General features: G+C 41.4%; 1 protein-coding gene and 2 long non-coding RNA genes across 3 annotated transcripts in view; 1 reads left to right on the top strand and 2 right to left on the bottom strand.

The window, feature by feature from the left end:
- The window catches only part of LOC145442727 (uncharacterized), a 309,441-nt gene that overhangs the window by 180,529 nt on the left and 112,727 nt on the right, over positions 1-16,185 (bottom strand). The window lies entirely within an intron of this gene.
- LOC145443366 (uncharacterized) lies at positions 1,832-9,393 on the top strand. Its single transcript, XR_013916413.1, has 2 exons — positions 1,832-6,447; positions 6,550-9,393. It is a non-coding gene; the product is annotated as an uncharacterized LOC145443366 (long non-coding RNA).
- On the bottom strand, positions 9,144-12,285 carry LOC145443364 (uncharacterized). The gene is made up of 3 exons (XM_080321339.1): positions 11,913-12,285; positions 10,359-10,467; positions 9,144-10,219 (listed from the first exon to the last, which is right to left on the bottom strand). Exons 1-3 carry the CDS (start codon positions 12,149-12,151, stop codon positions 9,974-9,976), a joined length of 594 nt encoding a protein of 197 aa, XP_080177465.1. The 5' UTR covers positions 12,152-12,285; the 3' UTR covers positions 9,144-9,973.

The raw sequence follows: 16,185 nt of genomic DNA, 5'->3' as shown, positions 1-16,185 counted from the left end.
ATTCGAGACCAGAAAAAATACAGAAGGCAAAAAAGAGTTTCCAATCAAAGTTGTCAGCGGAACAGGAAATAAGGCATCGGACGACTATCAGCAAGTATTCAGCATGATTAGCAATCACCCCTATGTACAATCTTGTGCTATAGACAAGGACGAACCGTTGTGCGCTACTCTGTACATACCAGAATAAATTGCGGATATTAAACGATTCTATTTTACTGGGGATACTCCGCTGTCAGTCGATAAAATATATAATATTGGGAAAATTTACGCAACAGTAAGGGGTGTTTAAAAATCAGAGCATAATAAAAAGAGATACGGGCCAATCTCCTATATTCCTGGGCCCAATATTCCTACATACGAAATCGTGCAGGTCATCATTTTCTATATTTGCTAGCCAGTTGCAAAAAAGGAGTTTCCAGCTGCAGATAATTTAATAACTGGAACCACGAAGAGCGGGCAATGTATAATGGCTTAATGGATGGCCTGCCAGGTGCTTCCCACATTCTCTGCCATAGCCACATGAAGAAAAAAAATATTGCTGATCATTGGATAAAGATCGGGGCAAATGAAACAATTCGAAGAACAATAATAGAAAAATTTTCCAATTGATGAAATCATCCAGCCTTGCATCTTTGTCGTCAGCGGAAGACGCAATGAGGAAGTACTGCAGGGAAAACTGCCCACAGACACTTCCATACTTCGATTCACCCCTCGCCAAGTCTCGCGACAAGGTTTGGGCGTCAAATAGAATATTGGACCGACAATCGAATTCCGAAGGACTGTATACAAATAATAATTGTGAAACTGGGAATTTTATGATCAAGGTACAGACACAATGGCAAAAATGTAAATTAACTAAATTGATTGATCTTCTCCACAAAATGGTCACGACCATGTATTTGGACGTTCAGAGAGCATTTTACGATCAGGGCGTGTATCGACTGAAGGATCAGTATCTAAAATATGAAAAAATTTTATACGAATAGGACAATAAGTTTCGTCACTATACACGAGCATTCCACATAGTGATGGTATGAAAGCTGTGGAAAGATCATCGGAGGAAAGTAGTCACCCAATGAAGGACAGCATCATGGAGCTCATCAGATTCACGCTGACGCATAATATCTCGAATTTAATAACGACATTTTTTTACAACTTCAAGGTACGGCAATGGGCACGAAATTCGCTCCGCAATATGCAAATATTTTCATGCATCATTTTGAAAAAGATTTTATGGAAACTCAGAAATTGCGACCAATATTCTACACAAGATATATCGATGATATATTTATGATATGGACCCACGGAGAAGAATCACTAAAAAAGTTTCACGAGTCCATAAACGGCTTTCATCCAAATATCCGACTGACTATGGAACACTCGACGAACGCAGTCCCATTCCTCGATACACTAGTCAATATCGAAGAGAGTTCTATTACCACATCACTTTATCGTAAACCAACGGACACCGGTAAAATATTGAACTATCACAGCTTTCATCCGATGCACTGTAAAAAGGGCATAATATACAGCAAGGCTCTTCGAATACACCGCATTTGCTCAAAGAAAGACGACAGGGATAATCATCTGAAACTTCTAAGAGATGAACTAATAAATTCTGGATATGATATAAATCTGATAAAGAACCAAATTAACAAGGCCATCAAAGTTCCACGAGAAAAACTTCTCCTTGGCAGCACAAGTAGTGATGGCAAAAAAGAACACACAGTGCCGATGGTTACCACATATTTTCCTGAGGCGGAAAAGATTCGTAAGATACTACGGAAACACCATACAAAATGTAAAGAGGCATTCCCGAAGAGGCCACTTCTAGCCATCCGACAGCTCCGAAACTTGCGGAGCATTTTGGTAAACAGCAGATTACCTCACACAATACAAAAAAACGTAGTTGAAAATTGCGGACAAATTTCGTGTAAGACGTGTCCGATTCTCGACGCCAGCACCGTGATTACTAGAGGACAAACTAATCACAGGATCAAAGGCCAGTACACATGCAAATCTGATAATGTGATTATTTAATTCGTTGCAAAAAAGGATGTCATGATTAGAGCCCGACCGATTTTCGGCTCGCCGATAATATCGTGTTGATATCACGCTTGGAAAGAAATATCGGTATCGGCCATTGAAGCTAAAAAAATATCGGTCATTTTCGTGACGTCTCAACATGGTGGCAGGGAGTCGATAGAAGACGTCAGGACGGTAAATTATAAAAATAAATGGCCAAGCTGCATATAGTGCATACTGCATACAGGGCAGTAGGCGTGCCAATCTGAAAAATATTATGGAAAACTAACCACCGTTATGCCCCACTGACTTCGTGGGAATCCCCCTGCAGTAATCGATCACCAAAGGCAGAGAGCAGCTGGATGAATAGTTGTCTGCAGAAGATTTCAATCAGTAAGAGAAATGAGATCTTCAATCGTGCTGGACTGACCCTCGTGATGATAGAGAAAAGCGTCGCGTCGAAACATTTCTCCGAAGATAGTGCTATTGGTTCGGTACCAACAGAGCTAATTATACCAGTGATGTATGAAGTCGTATGAGGCTTGCGGGACCACCATGATAGGAAATATGCGATCATAGAGGGGAATAAAATCAAGCAAACGTGTAGTGATGTCAATAATTGATACAAAAATTTTTGATTCCATGATGACATTGGCCAATTCTGACAGAAAAGCGTAAAATATTGATCAATTGATTGTTGAAATGCTGGTCATGGGTCAACTCAATGCCCAAGGGGGATGGGTGGAGCAGTTGCAGACGTGGACAATTTGAGTTGTTTGCACATTCTATTCAGCTATTTGTTTAATGATGTGCTGAAGGCTCCAGGTGCACTGCCAAAAGAATATCAATATTAATATCAATATTTGGTGAAACCATTGAAGGAAAGATCCCCTGCAAGGGAGCGGTGGAACTGAAATGATGAAAGATTTCCAATTCTTGCTGTGCCAATAACTATGGTACCAAGTGAAAGACTGCTCACTATGTTTAGTACTATATACATCATTTATGGAAGACCACAGAAGTTCACTCCTTGGAGAAAGGGCCGAGAAATAGTGCTTCGTGAACTGTAATCTGCAACTGCTGGATTAGTGCTTTTGATATATTTATATAGCCCCTAGATCAGTGGTTCTCAACCTTTTTGTCTTTGCGGACCCCTTTTGGGCCGTCACGGACCCCCGACGTTTTAGGTCGAATTTAGCTCAATATTCGCACAATCATCATCTGTCTTGTGCAAAGTATAAGTGTAGGGCTAGTGATAAACAGCAACAATATGACTTCTTCAAAATGACATCCTATTTATGTAGAAATTGGGTTGAATTTTAATATTTCAAAGCGAATTCTGCACCTGCATTTCTTGAAATACGTGGTCGTGCCTTGAAAATCCACACCTTCGATTTGATATGAACGAATGCTGAAAATCCATTTAGACCAGTGGTTCTCAAATTTTTTTAGACACGCATTTACGATAGCGAAAAATTTCGCGCCCCCTTACCGTCATAATACAAAATGAAACCAGAATGCTAGCGAACCCCATGGATAGTTTGATTGCATGGATGGTAATGCTTGTTGATGAGAGAATTCTTCAATATGAAATTAGGGCTAAACACATAGCAACAACAACGAACTGCAGGTAAATCGCGCGAAGCGCGAAAATATTATTCAGTTGACCACATCTTTGTTCCCTCCTTCAGATTCTTTCACGGCCTTCAAAGGGGATGCGCCCCCCAGTTTGCGAATCACATATTTAGACAAAGAAAGATGGTGACGAATGTAATAACACGGGTAACGCTTCCGATGACACAATTGGGCATGATCGCACCAATTATGGCACCGAACAGTTTTTTTTTCATTAGCATTTAACGTCAAGCCTGTTCATTTCTATATAGCAGCCAATCTTGAAGTTATTATGGAAAAGTGGTCATGTATATCACTGGAGAAAATGGGTTTTTGCAAACATATCCAAATGGCAGTGATTGACCTTCCTAATGCAACTATTTATTTTTTTACACAATCCCCAACTAAACAGCAAAATATTTGTATCAGTAGGATAATGGCAATTAGCAGCTAAAATGAGTCTGCCCAGCAGGATATTTCATCTTTGACGGCCATTCTGTTGATGTGCGTTCTACTGCTAATGATGAAAAACTGCCTCGTGATTTTCCTAATTTAACAAAGTACAAATTTGATTAAAAATGATTTTGTAAATTCAGAGGCTTCACGGACCCCCTGGAAATGCTTCGCGGACCCCCGGTTGAGAACCGCTGCCCTAGATCATTTATTTTATGTTCAAGCATATCAATGGCTGTAAAGTTGTTGAAATAAATGCTCTGATGTGTTAAATATGGGCCTTGAGCTAGATTCCGTAGATTCCATATCTTATGAATATCGGCTGGGGTTCATTCCATCAAGGGCTTAATATAGATCGAGGAGGGTGCATGTCACATTACACCATGCGAAGCTGCAGTTGAGAAATTCGGTGCATATGCATTTAATCATTGTATATACTCTATCAAACTTCATTTTCAGTGCCATAACTTGCTGTAGTCCTTTCAAATTACAATTTCGATTTTGTTGTCTATGACGTCACAACGCTGCACACTTTTTCGACCTGAAAGTTATCTTCTCTGTCACAATATGCGTATATGTTTGAATTGAGAATCGCTTTGCGTTATTTTCACTTTAACACCTGAAGGAGCGGGGCTCCGAAAGCTCGTGTAATAAATGAAATTATTACGTTGCAAGTGGACGCTAAATAGGGTGTGAAAGCAACCAAGATCCTAATATTTCCACAGATGGTGATTCACTGTCAATCGGTAAATCAGTGATCAGTGACGCATTTGACGCAGGTTGCTAGGAAACGGCGTTGCTCGGTCATTATTATGCAGTTGCTGAATTGTGTTATCGTGATTATGATCCGTCACAGATATCGGTAAGATATTGTTCAAAGGTGGTAAGTAACACGATCGACGAATATGTCCATTGTCCACATTCAAGTCAAAATATGAGCAGAATCGAGATTACCAGAAAACGATCTTATATATCGACATCTCCATCACACACAAGCCCCGAACTATACTGCCATCTCCGGCTAAGCAAATTTGCGTGATCACCATCTTACAGATGCATTGTGGGTAGTAGGCTGGACGACTTAGTAGAGGCGCTTATGGAAAAGCGTCCAGTGTTATAATATATTTGATTCGTAATGGGTTTGTAGCATTTTATACGAATGGAGCTTTGAATGAATAATCATAGTAACATTCAGGATTTGTTTCAGCCCAATATCTCGTGTTTATATCTGTGTATTTCGACATGTCGAAGACATCTCGTTTTTGGTGGTAGTGTTTGTTGCGCCTATGGATGGGTGCAGTAAAAGGCAGGGAAAGATATCCACGGAGTCATATATGAGAAGTAATAGCGATGGTAGTAACGATGAAGAGTCTTTGGTAAAGCGTCGGTATCCAAGAGCATTTCACCGGTGAGTGAATGGCAGAATAAGCAGGGCAGCAATGCTGTCTTTGAAGAATCAGTTTCCATTTTTAATATCACCTGACCACCACAGTCTATCAATGTCGAGATAAGCCACAGCATTAATGACAAGGCCATGTTAAAGTGTCATTATACCAGAACATTTTGTCACAAGTATATGGATGTTGGATTGTTGGTATGATCAGAGCAGACTATATCAGCAGTACCAGCACAATGTCAGTTCATCAGTATACCTGCAATAGCATGGCCAGCTAGATCACTGTTTGCATTCCGTATGGGTAGTTCAGCCAAAAACTAGCTTAGTACTCAATCCTTGCTTAAAATTGTCGTGGAGGTTGGAGGTAGGACTAGAAGGAAAGGTATAATTAACGGCCACACGGTTTTGTCCAGCATAGTTGAGTAATAATTCTATTTTTCTGGTGCCAGATGCCCACAATACAGTTCAAATTGCTAATTCCGTGGTCGAGTCCATTATAGCTTCGTGCGTGCGAGACGTTCGATTCGTCTCGAAAGATGTTTTTTTTTTAGGTTTACCTTTGACTTTGGATTTAAAAGGTTACCTAATAGTCTATCCTCCTGGGGTAGAAAGTAAATTATATTTTTAAATCAAACAAGATAATTTCACATATGTTCCTGCTACTTTTATTTATCATCGTTCATAACAAAGAATGGTCAATTTGGTGTGCTTTGTATCATAGAATTACTTGTGAACTGATACAATGTTCCGTACAACGCAGCTTTCCTACCAATGATTAACTGAAAGAAATATGGATAGAATGTATTAGAAGAAAAGAATGGGTGCCAGCAAGATCGTCGGTCATCTGGTCTGATCATTTTCCAGAACGTGATATTTACCGTGTTGGCGGGAGAATTCGTTTAAGGACGAATGCGGTGCCGACAAGATTTCTGAATTTTCCAAAATATATGAGGCCAAAGGTACGGTAGACACTAGACAGTGACTATATATTTATAAAATGTGAGTTCGAATTACTATACCTTTATTCTAGCCTTAGTTAACGTAAAATTCACAAATTTTAGGCTTCGAACAACCGACGAGTGAGACCTGCAGCAGTTCCAGATAAGAAACGCCATTATGAAGCACAAACCGCTGAACCTGAAGTAGTTCTTCACGACCACAGCTACTGTGCGCATACCAGTGTTGCCACTCTAGGTTCCCGAAAAAACACAAGATTATGTCGTGAAAAAACACTAGATTGGCGAAAAAAACACTAGATTAGTAAATTGCAGGAAAAATTTGCCCTTGCCAAGTAATCATGATGACCAAGATACAAATCTACAGGTAAGAAGTGTTCCGCACATGAATTCAATACATATGAATGATATACTGCATGATTATTCAACCAAAATTAATGAAACGAATTCAACAGCGCAAAAAAAAATCAAATTTGTCCCTACGAATTGTGCGGCATCATAACAATTATCTTTCGATTGTACACCATCTATCAAACATAAGTATCTTTTGTGGGGCATCTTGCTCACTACCCCACATCTTCAAAAAACAACGGGGAGGTTTCCATATGCAGCATACTTCAATTCCACAAATGCAGTGGAATGTGGCAATGCCAAGAGATTCGTCATGAGCTTCCCCAGTAAATAGAATTTTGATTCACCGAATCCATTGTACACAGATTTCAATTTTTGCAAAAATTCTGTGTGAGGGCATTGACTGATAAACTGCAGCTCATTTTGCGATCTTGCCACAGTTCAAGTTCATCATATAATATCACAGCTATAGGGAAATTGCGCAGCTAGAGGAATTATTGATTTTACTATTCTTCTTACTATTCTTCGGCCTGCTTACATTTTTCAATATTTATTGATGACGCGAGACTCGAATTGAACAATGCTCAATTAGCATTCCATCAATGCAGCTGGCGGGATGATCCACGGGAATCCCGAAGGATCGTAATGCTGCAGCATGAATTATATTTTTATTGCAATTTTGTTCAATAAAACTGTCTGTCTGCCTCGGCAAATGTAAATCTTGCCCGAATCTGCAGACTGAGTTCAACAAGAAACGACAGAGCATCAGAGCGAAATCGCTCTACATTTTTTCAGAGACTTTCGCTCATAAGTACGGATTCACAGCGCACCCTGTTACGTAATAATGGCGTGTTACTACACCACCACATAGAATTGTGAAAAACAAACACAGCCAGAGGTACCAAATCGCCTCATTAGCGATAAATTTAGCGTATAATTAAGTCGTCTAACGTTAGAATATTCATCATTCACATAATTGCAGAAAAACACTAGATTAGCAAAATTTGGCGAAAAAAAACACTAGAACACTAGGACGACCGAAAAAACACTAGATCTAGTGTTAAAACACTAGGAGTGACACCAGTGGCGCATACGTCTCCTCAACAGCAACGCCGTATGGTGGCAGAAATTGAAAAGTGGTTGCATGCAGCCAGAATGAGAACATACCGTCTGAAAAAAAAGTGAAAACTCTGGATGAGGTCATTGCATCTCTCAAGAAGAACAATTTGATAAGCAATTAGTGTGTAGAGGTAATGTCACAAAAATTCAGTGGTCTACCAAGTGAGCTCTTGCAACGTATGAAGCTACAAGCTGGTGGAAGGGGAGTCAAATACTCTATAAAGAACTGCCATCATTTGCAATGACGCTGCAGCATTATTCCGCTAAAGCATACAATTTTGTGCGTCAGAATTTTCAACTTGCTCTTCCCCATCCAAGTGTGATAAGACGCTGGTATGGAAAACCTCCCGCTGAGCCTGGCTTTACTAGTAGTGCCTTTTCTGCTATCAGAAGAAAAGTAGAGGCAGAGGCATCAGTAAGTCCTGTAATATGCTCCATAATGATGGATGAAATGTCGATGAGCATGACTACTCCGATGTTCCTAAAATAACAACTTAGTCTGAGTACAAAACCAAGCCATAACATATATTGCTGGCTATGTTGCCAAGTCAGTGACTGAGCGATGTCTTTGTCCAACGTGTAAAGGGTCGCTCATGGTGGCTTCGACAACCAATGGCAGTTTCCTGCAATTCAAAAGGCAGTGGCTACTCGTCCGGACCCGGACGAATAATTTTCTCAGGCTATTCGTCCGGCACCGTGTGACGTAGGCCCGTTACTATGGAGACTGTATGCGTTTTTGACAGGCTTCGGTTTTGTACATTATTTATTCGCCCTTCTGGTTACTGATTTCAATGGTTACTGTTACTGATTTGTATGCTCATAATTATAGCTCCGAGGGAAAGTTTACGCCATACTAATAATTGCAAATAGCTGTGTTGAAAGTACCAGAACTTGACGCCCACCTTTACCTTTACAAGAGATGTTTACCTACGCTTAATGTAGTGAGAACAAGTAGGATAGTGATTTGTAAGCTCATAATTGGAGCTCCGAGGGAATGTTTGCGCCATACGAAGAGCTCCAAAGTGCTATCGTTAAATAACCGGATGCAGTCAGAACACGAACGATTCGCTGAAATTCTTGCTGTCTCCACCTATTTCTGAACTCATGCAAGCGCCATTGACCTAACCAATTGTACGTGAACTTGCACAGCTAAGACGGAATTGTCACCTCTGCTGTACTACGAGTACTCATACTTGATGTTGCTGTGCAGTAATGATTGGAATACCAACTGAGAGAGACTGTGCGTCTTTATTTTCATACAACAGAAATACAGAACAAATGGACAGCAGCAATGATCATACAGAAAACATGTGCATGCACAGTATTTGATGTCGAATAGAAGAGATCGATACAGCCATGGAAGTCAAGTGGTCTGATAAAACCCGCATGAAACAAGTATGCCTACATTGTCTCTGCATCATCTGACTGTAACAAATCGTAGTTGAAAAGATGAAGAAAAATTAAATGATAGCAAATGAATGAATGAAGCAATGTCTGGGCGAAGTAGGGCAACAGTGTTAATAGGAGAAAAATACCAGTATTTGGTGTCGGATAGGAGAGATCGATACAGCCTTGGAAGTCAAGTGGTCTGATGCAGTTACTCCCATTTTGTCGCATGTCAATTCTCTGCGGAATGTCCTCAAGACATGAAATAGGCATATCAGAATTTTTGCATCTGGGAATTCTGCCTTGAAGACTTGGCGCTCGGTAAAATCTTTGTCTGCCATGATTGTGACCGTTTCACTCCATCTACTATTATTTCTTTTGAAGATTTTTGCCATCTGGGCTATGGATGTTGCATCTTCCGACGCCAACACAAACACACCAACTACTACACTTTCTCCATTACCATCTTCGACAATCATCAGATAAAGTGGCATTCTCAAGTCGTTCAACTTGTATGTTGCATCAATGAACAATATTTCAGGATATTGCTGATATGTCAGTCGCATTTCCTTGTCTTGAAAAAAATACCATTCAAGACATTTTCTTCTGATACCACTATTTCCATAATAGCTCCTAAACACAGTATCAGTATAAGTATCAAAATTGGGTACCGTCACATAATTGTTTTACCTGGAATTTCTTTCAGCTCCTTTACTGTCGCCTCTAGTTCTGATAATTCATTGGTACTTCTAGCAGTCGCGATGTTGTGCAGGTCTTTTAGAAGCACGACCCGACCTAACGAATTCTGTAAATGATTCTGTAGTAGCTTTTTATTTGCCTTCAGCCTCAGCAGTTCTTTGATCTCTTCTTTCTGCTGCGAGTCTAACTTACGCTGATGTGGCAAGTGATCGAAGGCGACCTGCAATAAATTCCAACAATATAACGGTGATTATGCATTAGTTGTCATTTATTGAATCATCAGATCAAAATGAAAAAATATAACGGTGATTATGCATTAGTTGTCATTTATTGATTCAATAGTGATAATCGCATATTACCTTGCTCAACCCGTGGTTATGCTGTTCATTAATACTCTTCACTATGAGATACTGCCCATCCTCTGATGTACTAAACCTGATATGAGCTTGGCACTCTTTACGGAAAGTGCTGCAATGAAATCGTGATACGTTACCCTGTATTTCAAGCGTAATGCACAGCATGTGTGGCAGTGCTGCTACTCGTAGTCCAGTAGCGAGCTAAAAAGGGGGCACTTCTTCGTTATTCTCCACACATCAGGAAGTGGTCTCCATGAAACCAATGCTTCCTATGAACATGTGAGAATTTATAAACGTTAAAATAAATTGATTTTCGCGTTGGGGTGGGGGATATTAGGGTCGGGTGGGTTAGGATTGGGGTTGCGGGATTGTGGTTGCATGTGTGGGGTTAGGATTGGGGGGTCAGCACGCGTGGGTTAGGATTAGGGTGTCGTAAGATGAGGTTGCATGTGTGGGGTTGCGTATGCGTAAAATGGGGTTACAGTTGCATGTGTGGGGGTTGCGTATGCGGGGTTAGGATAGGGGTGGCACGGTTGCACGTGTGGGGTTGCGTATGCGTAAAATGAGGTGGTGGGGTTACAGTTGCATGTGTGGGGTTTGCATGTGTTGGGTTGCGTATGCGGGGTTAGGATAGGGGTGGCAGGGTTGCGGTTGCATGTGTGGGGTTAGAAGGGTGTCGTAGATGGGGTTAGGATTAGGGTGGGGGTGTGGTTGCAGTTGCGTGTGCGGGGTTAGGATAGCGGTTGCATGTGTGGGGTTAGGGATTGGGGTGTCAGCACGTGTGGGTTAGGATTAGGGTGTCGTAAGATGAGGTGGTGGGGTGTGCGGGGTTGCGTATGCGTAAAATGAGGTGGTGGGGTTACAGTTGCATGTGTGGGGTTTGCATGTGTTGGGTTGCGTATGCGGGGTTAGGATAGGGGTGGCAGGGTTGCGGTTGCATGTGTGGGGTTAGAAGGGTGTCGTAGATGGGGTTAGGATTAGGGTGGGGGTGTGGTTGCAGTTGCGTGTGCGGGGTTAGGATAGCGGTTGCATGTGTGGGGTTAGGGATTGGGGTGTCAGCACGTGTGGGTTAGGATTAGGGTGTCGTAAGATGAGGTGGTGGGGTGTGCGGGGTTGCGTATGCGTAAAATGAGGTGGTGGGGTTACAGTTGCATGTGTGGGGTTTGCATGTGTTGGGTTGCGTATGCGGGGTTAGGATAGGGGTGGCAGGGTTGCGGTTGCATGTGTGGGGTTAGAAGGGTGTCGTAAGATGAGGTTGCATGTGTGGGGTTAGGATTAGGGTGGGGGTGTGGTTGCAGTTGCGTGGTTAGGATAGGGGTTGCGGTTGCATGTGTGGGGTTAGGGATTGGGGTGTCAGCACGTGTGGGTTAGGATTAGGGTGTCGTAAGATGAGGTGGTGGGGTGTCATAGGAATGGGTTGGGGTTTAGGCTGAGGCTAATTTAACCCTAATTTCACGATACCAAGACTACAAAATGCTCATGGGGAACATTGCTTCTTCATGTTCATGTGGTTGTGGACCCGGTGGAAATTCCGTATCATACGTAACGCTTACTTACCGTTGGTTAGGTCGTAAACCCTTAGATAAGCTCTGAAATCTACGGCCGCCGTGGATGCAGTGAAAAGATATCTGGCCATACTTGAGCGCATCATTGAAATTTCGCTGAGTGGTTCGCTTTCTTACTGCATCGAGCGTACGTGAATCTCTCTTGTAGAGCTGGACGTAATTTTCTTTCTGGTATTTCTCCAAAGCACTTTTTAAGTCTTCATAAGAGGCGAACCTACTCTCGGAATCCATGCCGCAGTTACGGCCCACAGTTCCGGAAATCGCCGGCACCCATTCTACAGTTGCGGCATGCTTACACCGGACGAATAGCCTGAGGAACTTTATTCGTCCGGGTCCGGACGAGTAGACACTTCCAATTCAAAAACAGGGGTGGCCTAACACTAAACCATCTACTGGTGTTATTGCAATATGTGAGGAGGCTGAAAAATGCTTCCAGTGAATGATTCATGTTACTTCTGGAAAGTTACCTCATTGCAAGGGCTTGATCAACGCCTTCGTCATTGCTATTCTGTCGAACACGTCTGGTTTATCACCAGCTTTCCCAGAGCTTGAAGACCATATTTATGACACCTCAGTTGGTGATGATCGTATAATCACTCTGACAAAAGACAACGCCAAGACCTATTGCTAGATTACATTCGAGTAGGAGTAGAATGCAATCAAAGGACATCAGACAAGAACGTCGGCAGATTGTTAACAAAGCTGATTCTCTTCAAAAATCACCAACTGCCACAGTTGGTCAGTCAACTTTCAGGTTGCTCCTTTACAATTTGCTGATGATCTTTGCCAGCTCGAGGGCAACGACACGCTCAAAGTTCCCGCTGCATTAAAGATTCAGAAAATTTGTCGCTGTATAATTGATGTGAATTCAATTACCATAAATTAATTAATTCTGTCTTTATTTTTTCATGTTCTTTTAATATCATTCAAAACCTTGCGTTTCTTATTTATAACTAAAGCTGTTGTTTCTGAAAAGGAAAGTTCAGTATTTTGGTACGAGGCAGTACAGCGCGCTATTATTTCGTGTGATCACAGAAATGGTTGATCTAAAGCCAGGTTGGAGTGCTTCATCTAGTAGGGTAGGCAAGTATCGTGGGCAGAAAAACTGCGTGTGAAAAATGTTCACATGTCCAGTTAGTTTTGAATCTTATCTAATTTCTGGTTTCATGAAAGTACAAAACGAGCCAAGCTTCATGTACACACGTATATGGGTAGATATAGGTGTAATTATGATCAAATACATCTAGGCCATCTAGATCAGTGGTTCCCAAACTTTTTCGGTGTGAGGGCCAAATTTAGAATTTCAGAGTACGGTCGGGGCCGCACGAATACTAGCGCTATGAAACGGACCCAAACAGTCATCATGGCTATTTCGGAGTAGTTTTATTGCCCTGGCGAGATTTCAAAACTGTACACTGTTTACCGCTACTTATCTGCAGCATTGCGTGTCCGTAGAGTGAATCAGCTTTTCTCGCCTAAACGCGCGAAGCGCGAGAAATTTCTTTAGTTTCGTGACTGAATCGGCCAATATGATCGGGAATTGCATGTATTGCTATCAATTTTCATCCTGTCTCTGTTCACGCTATCTGATTTACCGGTAGAGCTGAGTGAGGTGTGTTTGAAAAGGTATAGGCCCCCTCAATAGTAATTAAACATTTCTGTTGGCAGGAACGTATAACAGCACTTCGTCCGGACCCCTTGCAACCTTAGGGTGATAAACTGACCCCGCATCACGTTGTTCGCCTTTGCCACGAAATTAAAGTTGGCACGAAATTGAAGTTGTACTGTTTAGTGAGACAGCACGACGCGCGAATATTTCGATAATTCATGATAAAATCGGTGAATAAGATCGGAAATTGCATGGTTGTCTTCTTTGCCCACGTAATCAGATTTACCGATAGAGCTGAGTGAGAGGTGTCTTTGAAACTGCAGACCCCGTAAAATTAAACATCTTCCGGCAGACGGAGCCCTAGGTATGACTTCTGTACATGATGTTATTTCGTGACCTCTCTGCTATATCAAAAAATGGAGAATTGCCCAAACCTACTAAACTGAAAGATCACACGATTTCTGATTGGTATTTCTTCACTGGCATATAATTTTCTTTCCTGCGGGATGGTATTTGTCTTCAGGTTCAGATTGCCAAGACAAGAACATTCGGTCTCAGTCATTTAGGCGCCTATATGGACAAGTAAACCGATATGTGTTTTGTATATGTAACGAAGTTTTTGGTATTTCGAAGTTTTTGGTCAGCATAAAAGCAGTCCTTTACGGCCAAGGCTTTCTCGCTGCCGATCATTCTGACACACTTCTTGGAGTCACATGTTACATGGTCTGAAACTTTATATGTCTTGGTGCGTTGTGGTGCGGTCATGGCCAACGCTGATATGCCCATTTCTCAACGCTGATATGCCCATTTCTATAAATCTTGCGTATTTTTTCTTGGGGAAGAGTACCCTATAATCGAGACAAGTGGCTAATTGAAATCGCGCAAAGCGCGAAAAATGTTTGAAAAAGTTGCATAAATTTTCAATAAATAGTCTATAACTTATGCTGATTCACGAAATAATTTTGGGCCCCCTACGAGCTCGCCCCCCCTCAATTGGGGGGTTTGGGGTGCGGCAGTTACGGCCCTGACTATATGACTACCAATTATGCTACTTTTAGCCGGCTAAGCAGTATGCATGTCGGCGTATTCAACCGTGAGTCACGTGTTGCACATCTAGTTACCATAGGGTTACCATACGCCCTCTTTTAAGATGATTAGTCCTCATTTTTGATTTTTTTGAAGTGTCCTCGGAGGACGCTCAAATGTCTTCTTTTGAGATTTTGTCTTCTTTTTTGAGGATTTTAGTTACATATAGGGCCAAATTCTACTGATATACATTATGTCAGCACTGTAGGAACGCTACGGCGGCTATTTCGGGAGCCGGACCTTTGACATTTTTTTCAGTCAACCACCTGTTCATGTGAAAGAAAAACTGTATTTTCCGGGAATTGAGCCTCTTTTTCTTTTTTAGTCAAGCGACCACGAAGTGGGAAAAATTTACCATTTTTCAAGATTTTCCTCCGGTTTGAAAGTTATCAATACCTATTTATATTTATAGCTACTGCTCGTTCAATTGGAAAGTTAGGGCACAATGCATTGAAACAGCAGTGACGTAACATTAGCAGTCTATACTTACAACTTTCTTGCAATTCTATAATTAAAAACTACAGAGGCCAAGCCAAGCAAGAGTATTTTTTTAAATATAAATTTTAGTTTTTGTCATAAATCGATTTCCTAATATATTTTGGGGGCCGGAAGAAGGCTATCTGAGGGCCGCATGCGGCCCTCGGGGCCGCACTTGGGAATCACTGGTTTAAACCGTTTGTGTTTAGCGATGTGATGTTCAGCGTCATTATTGCGTTTTGGCATGTGGCTTGAGCTCTTTGCTCTTACTTTTCTTCTTCCATTTCTTTCCTGTTTTTTGTCAAGGTTTTCCTGATTTTGTTCTGTTTTATTCTTGTCTTCATCTGTACTTGTGTCATTATCTGTTTGTTCCTCTTGTTCTTCCTCTATCTGTTCTAATTCTGTCTCCTCAAAAATGCTTATTTCTGCATGGTCTTCTGTTTTTTTCTCTGCCAAGGGCGGGTATTCCTTATTCCTTTCTGGGCAGTCCGCCACATTGTGTTCTTTAGACTTGCAGAAACCGCAGTTTTTTTGTGTGCATTTCGCAGCCATGTGTCCTGACTGGTTGCACACATAACATTTTCTGCTATTATTTTTTGGAGCAGACGGCAGGAAAATTTTACATTTGGCACCATCTATTGTAATGAACTGTGGAAGTATGCCTTCCACATATTCTTCATACACTAGGTGCCTGAAACCGTTTTCAAAATTAGTGTCTTTATGATATCCTCTTGTTATTTTTAGCATGCTTTCCACATATTCTTCATACACTAGGTGCCTGAAACCGTTTTCAAAATTAGTGTCTTTATGATATCCTCTTGTTATTTTTAGCAGAGTCCAAGTTTGAATTAAGTTTGCCAATTATTCACAGCTTGTTTCAGTTTGCACCGCTCCTATGCTTATATAAGTAAGCGGTGCCCTTGTCTTTTCTATCTCATATTTGTTGCCCCGATGGGTGACATCTTGAATGCTGTGAACCAAACCATTACTCTGATTTGGTTCCTGCATTGTTATACTGAATACCTTCCACGAGATCTGAAATATTGATTGCATTTCGTTTTTCCACTTTTTCAGGTCCTTTTGCGTATGGATC

Source organism: Botryllus schlosseri, chromosome 7, assembly GCF_051294905.1.
Source record: "Botryllus schlosseri isolate E-star chromosome 7, Bs_hap1, whole genome shotgun sequence".
In the NCBI taxonomy this organism is placed as follows: Eukaryota; Metazoa; Chordata; class Ascidiacea; order Stolidobranchia; family Styelidae; genus Botryllus; species Botryllus schlosseri.
Note: the sequence above shows the minus strand (reverse complement) of the source record. Positions and strands in the feature narration are given on the sequence as shown.

Bases quoted from the DNA above. Each gene is read 5' to 3' on its own strand.
- LOC145443364 (XM_080321339.1), bottom strand. From the start codon at position 12,151: ATGGATTCCGAGAGTAGGTTCGCCTCTTATGAAGACTTAAAAAGTGCT. The intron at 10,468-11,912 runs GTAAGTAAGCGT...ATTTCATTGCAG, and splicing joins GGTTTACGACCTAACCAACG to CACTTTCCGTAAAGAGTGCC. The intron at 10,220-10,358 runs GTAATATGCGAT...AATTTATTGCAG, and splicing joins ATAACCACGGGTTGAGCAAG to GTCGCCTTCGATCACTTGCC.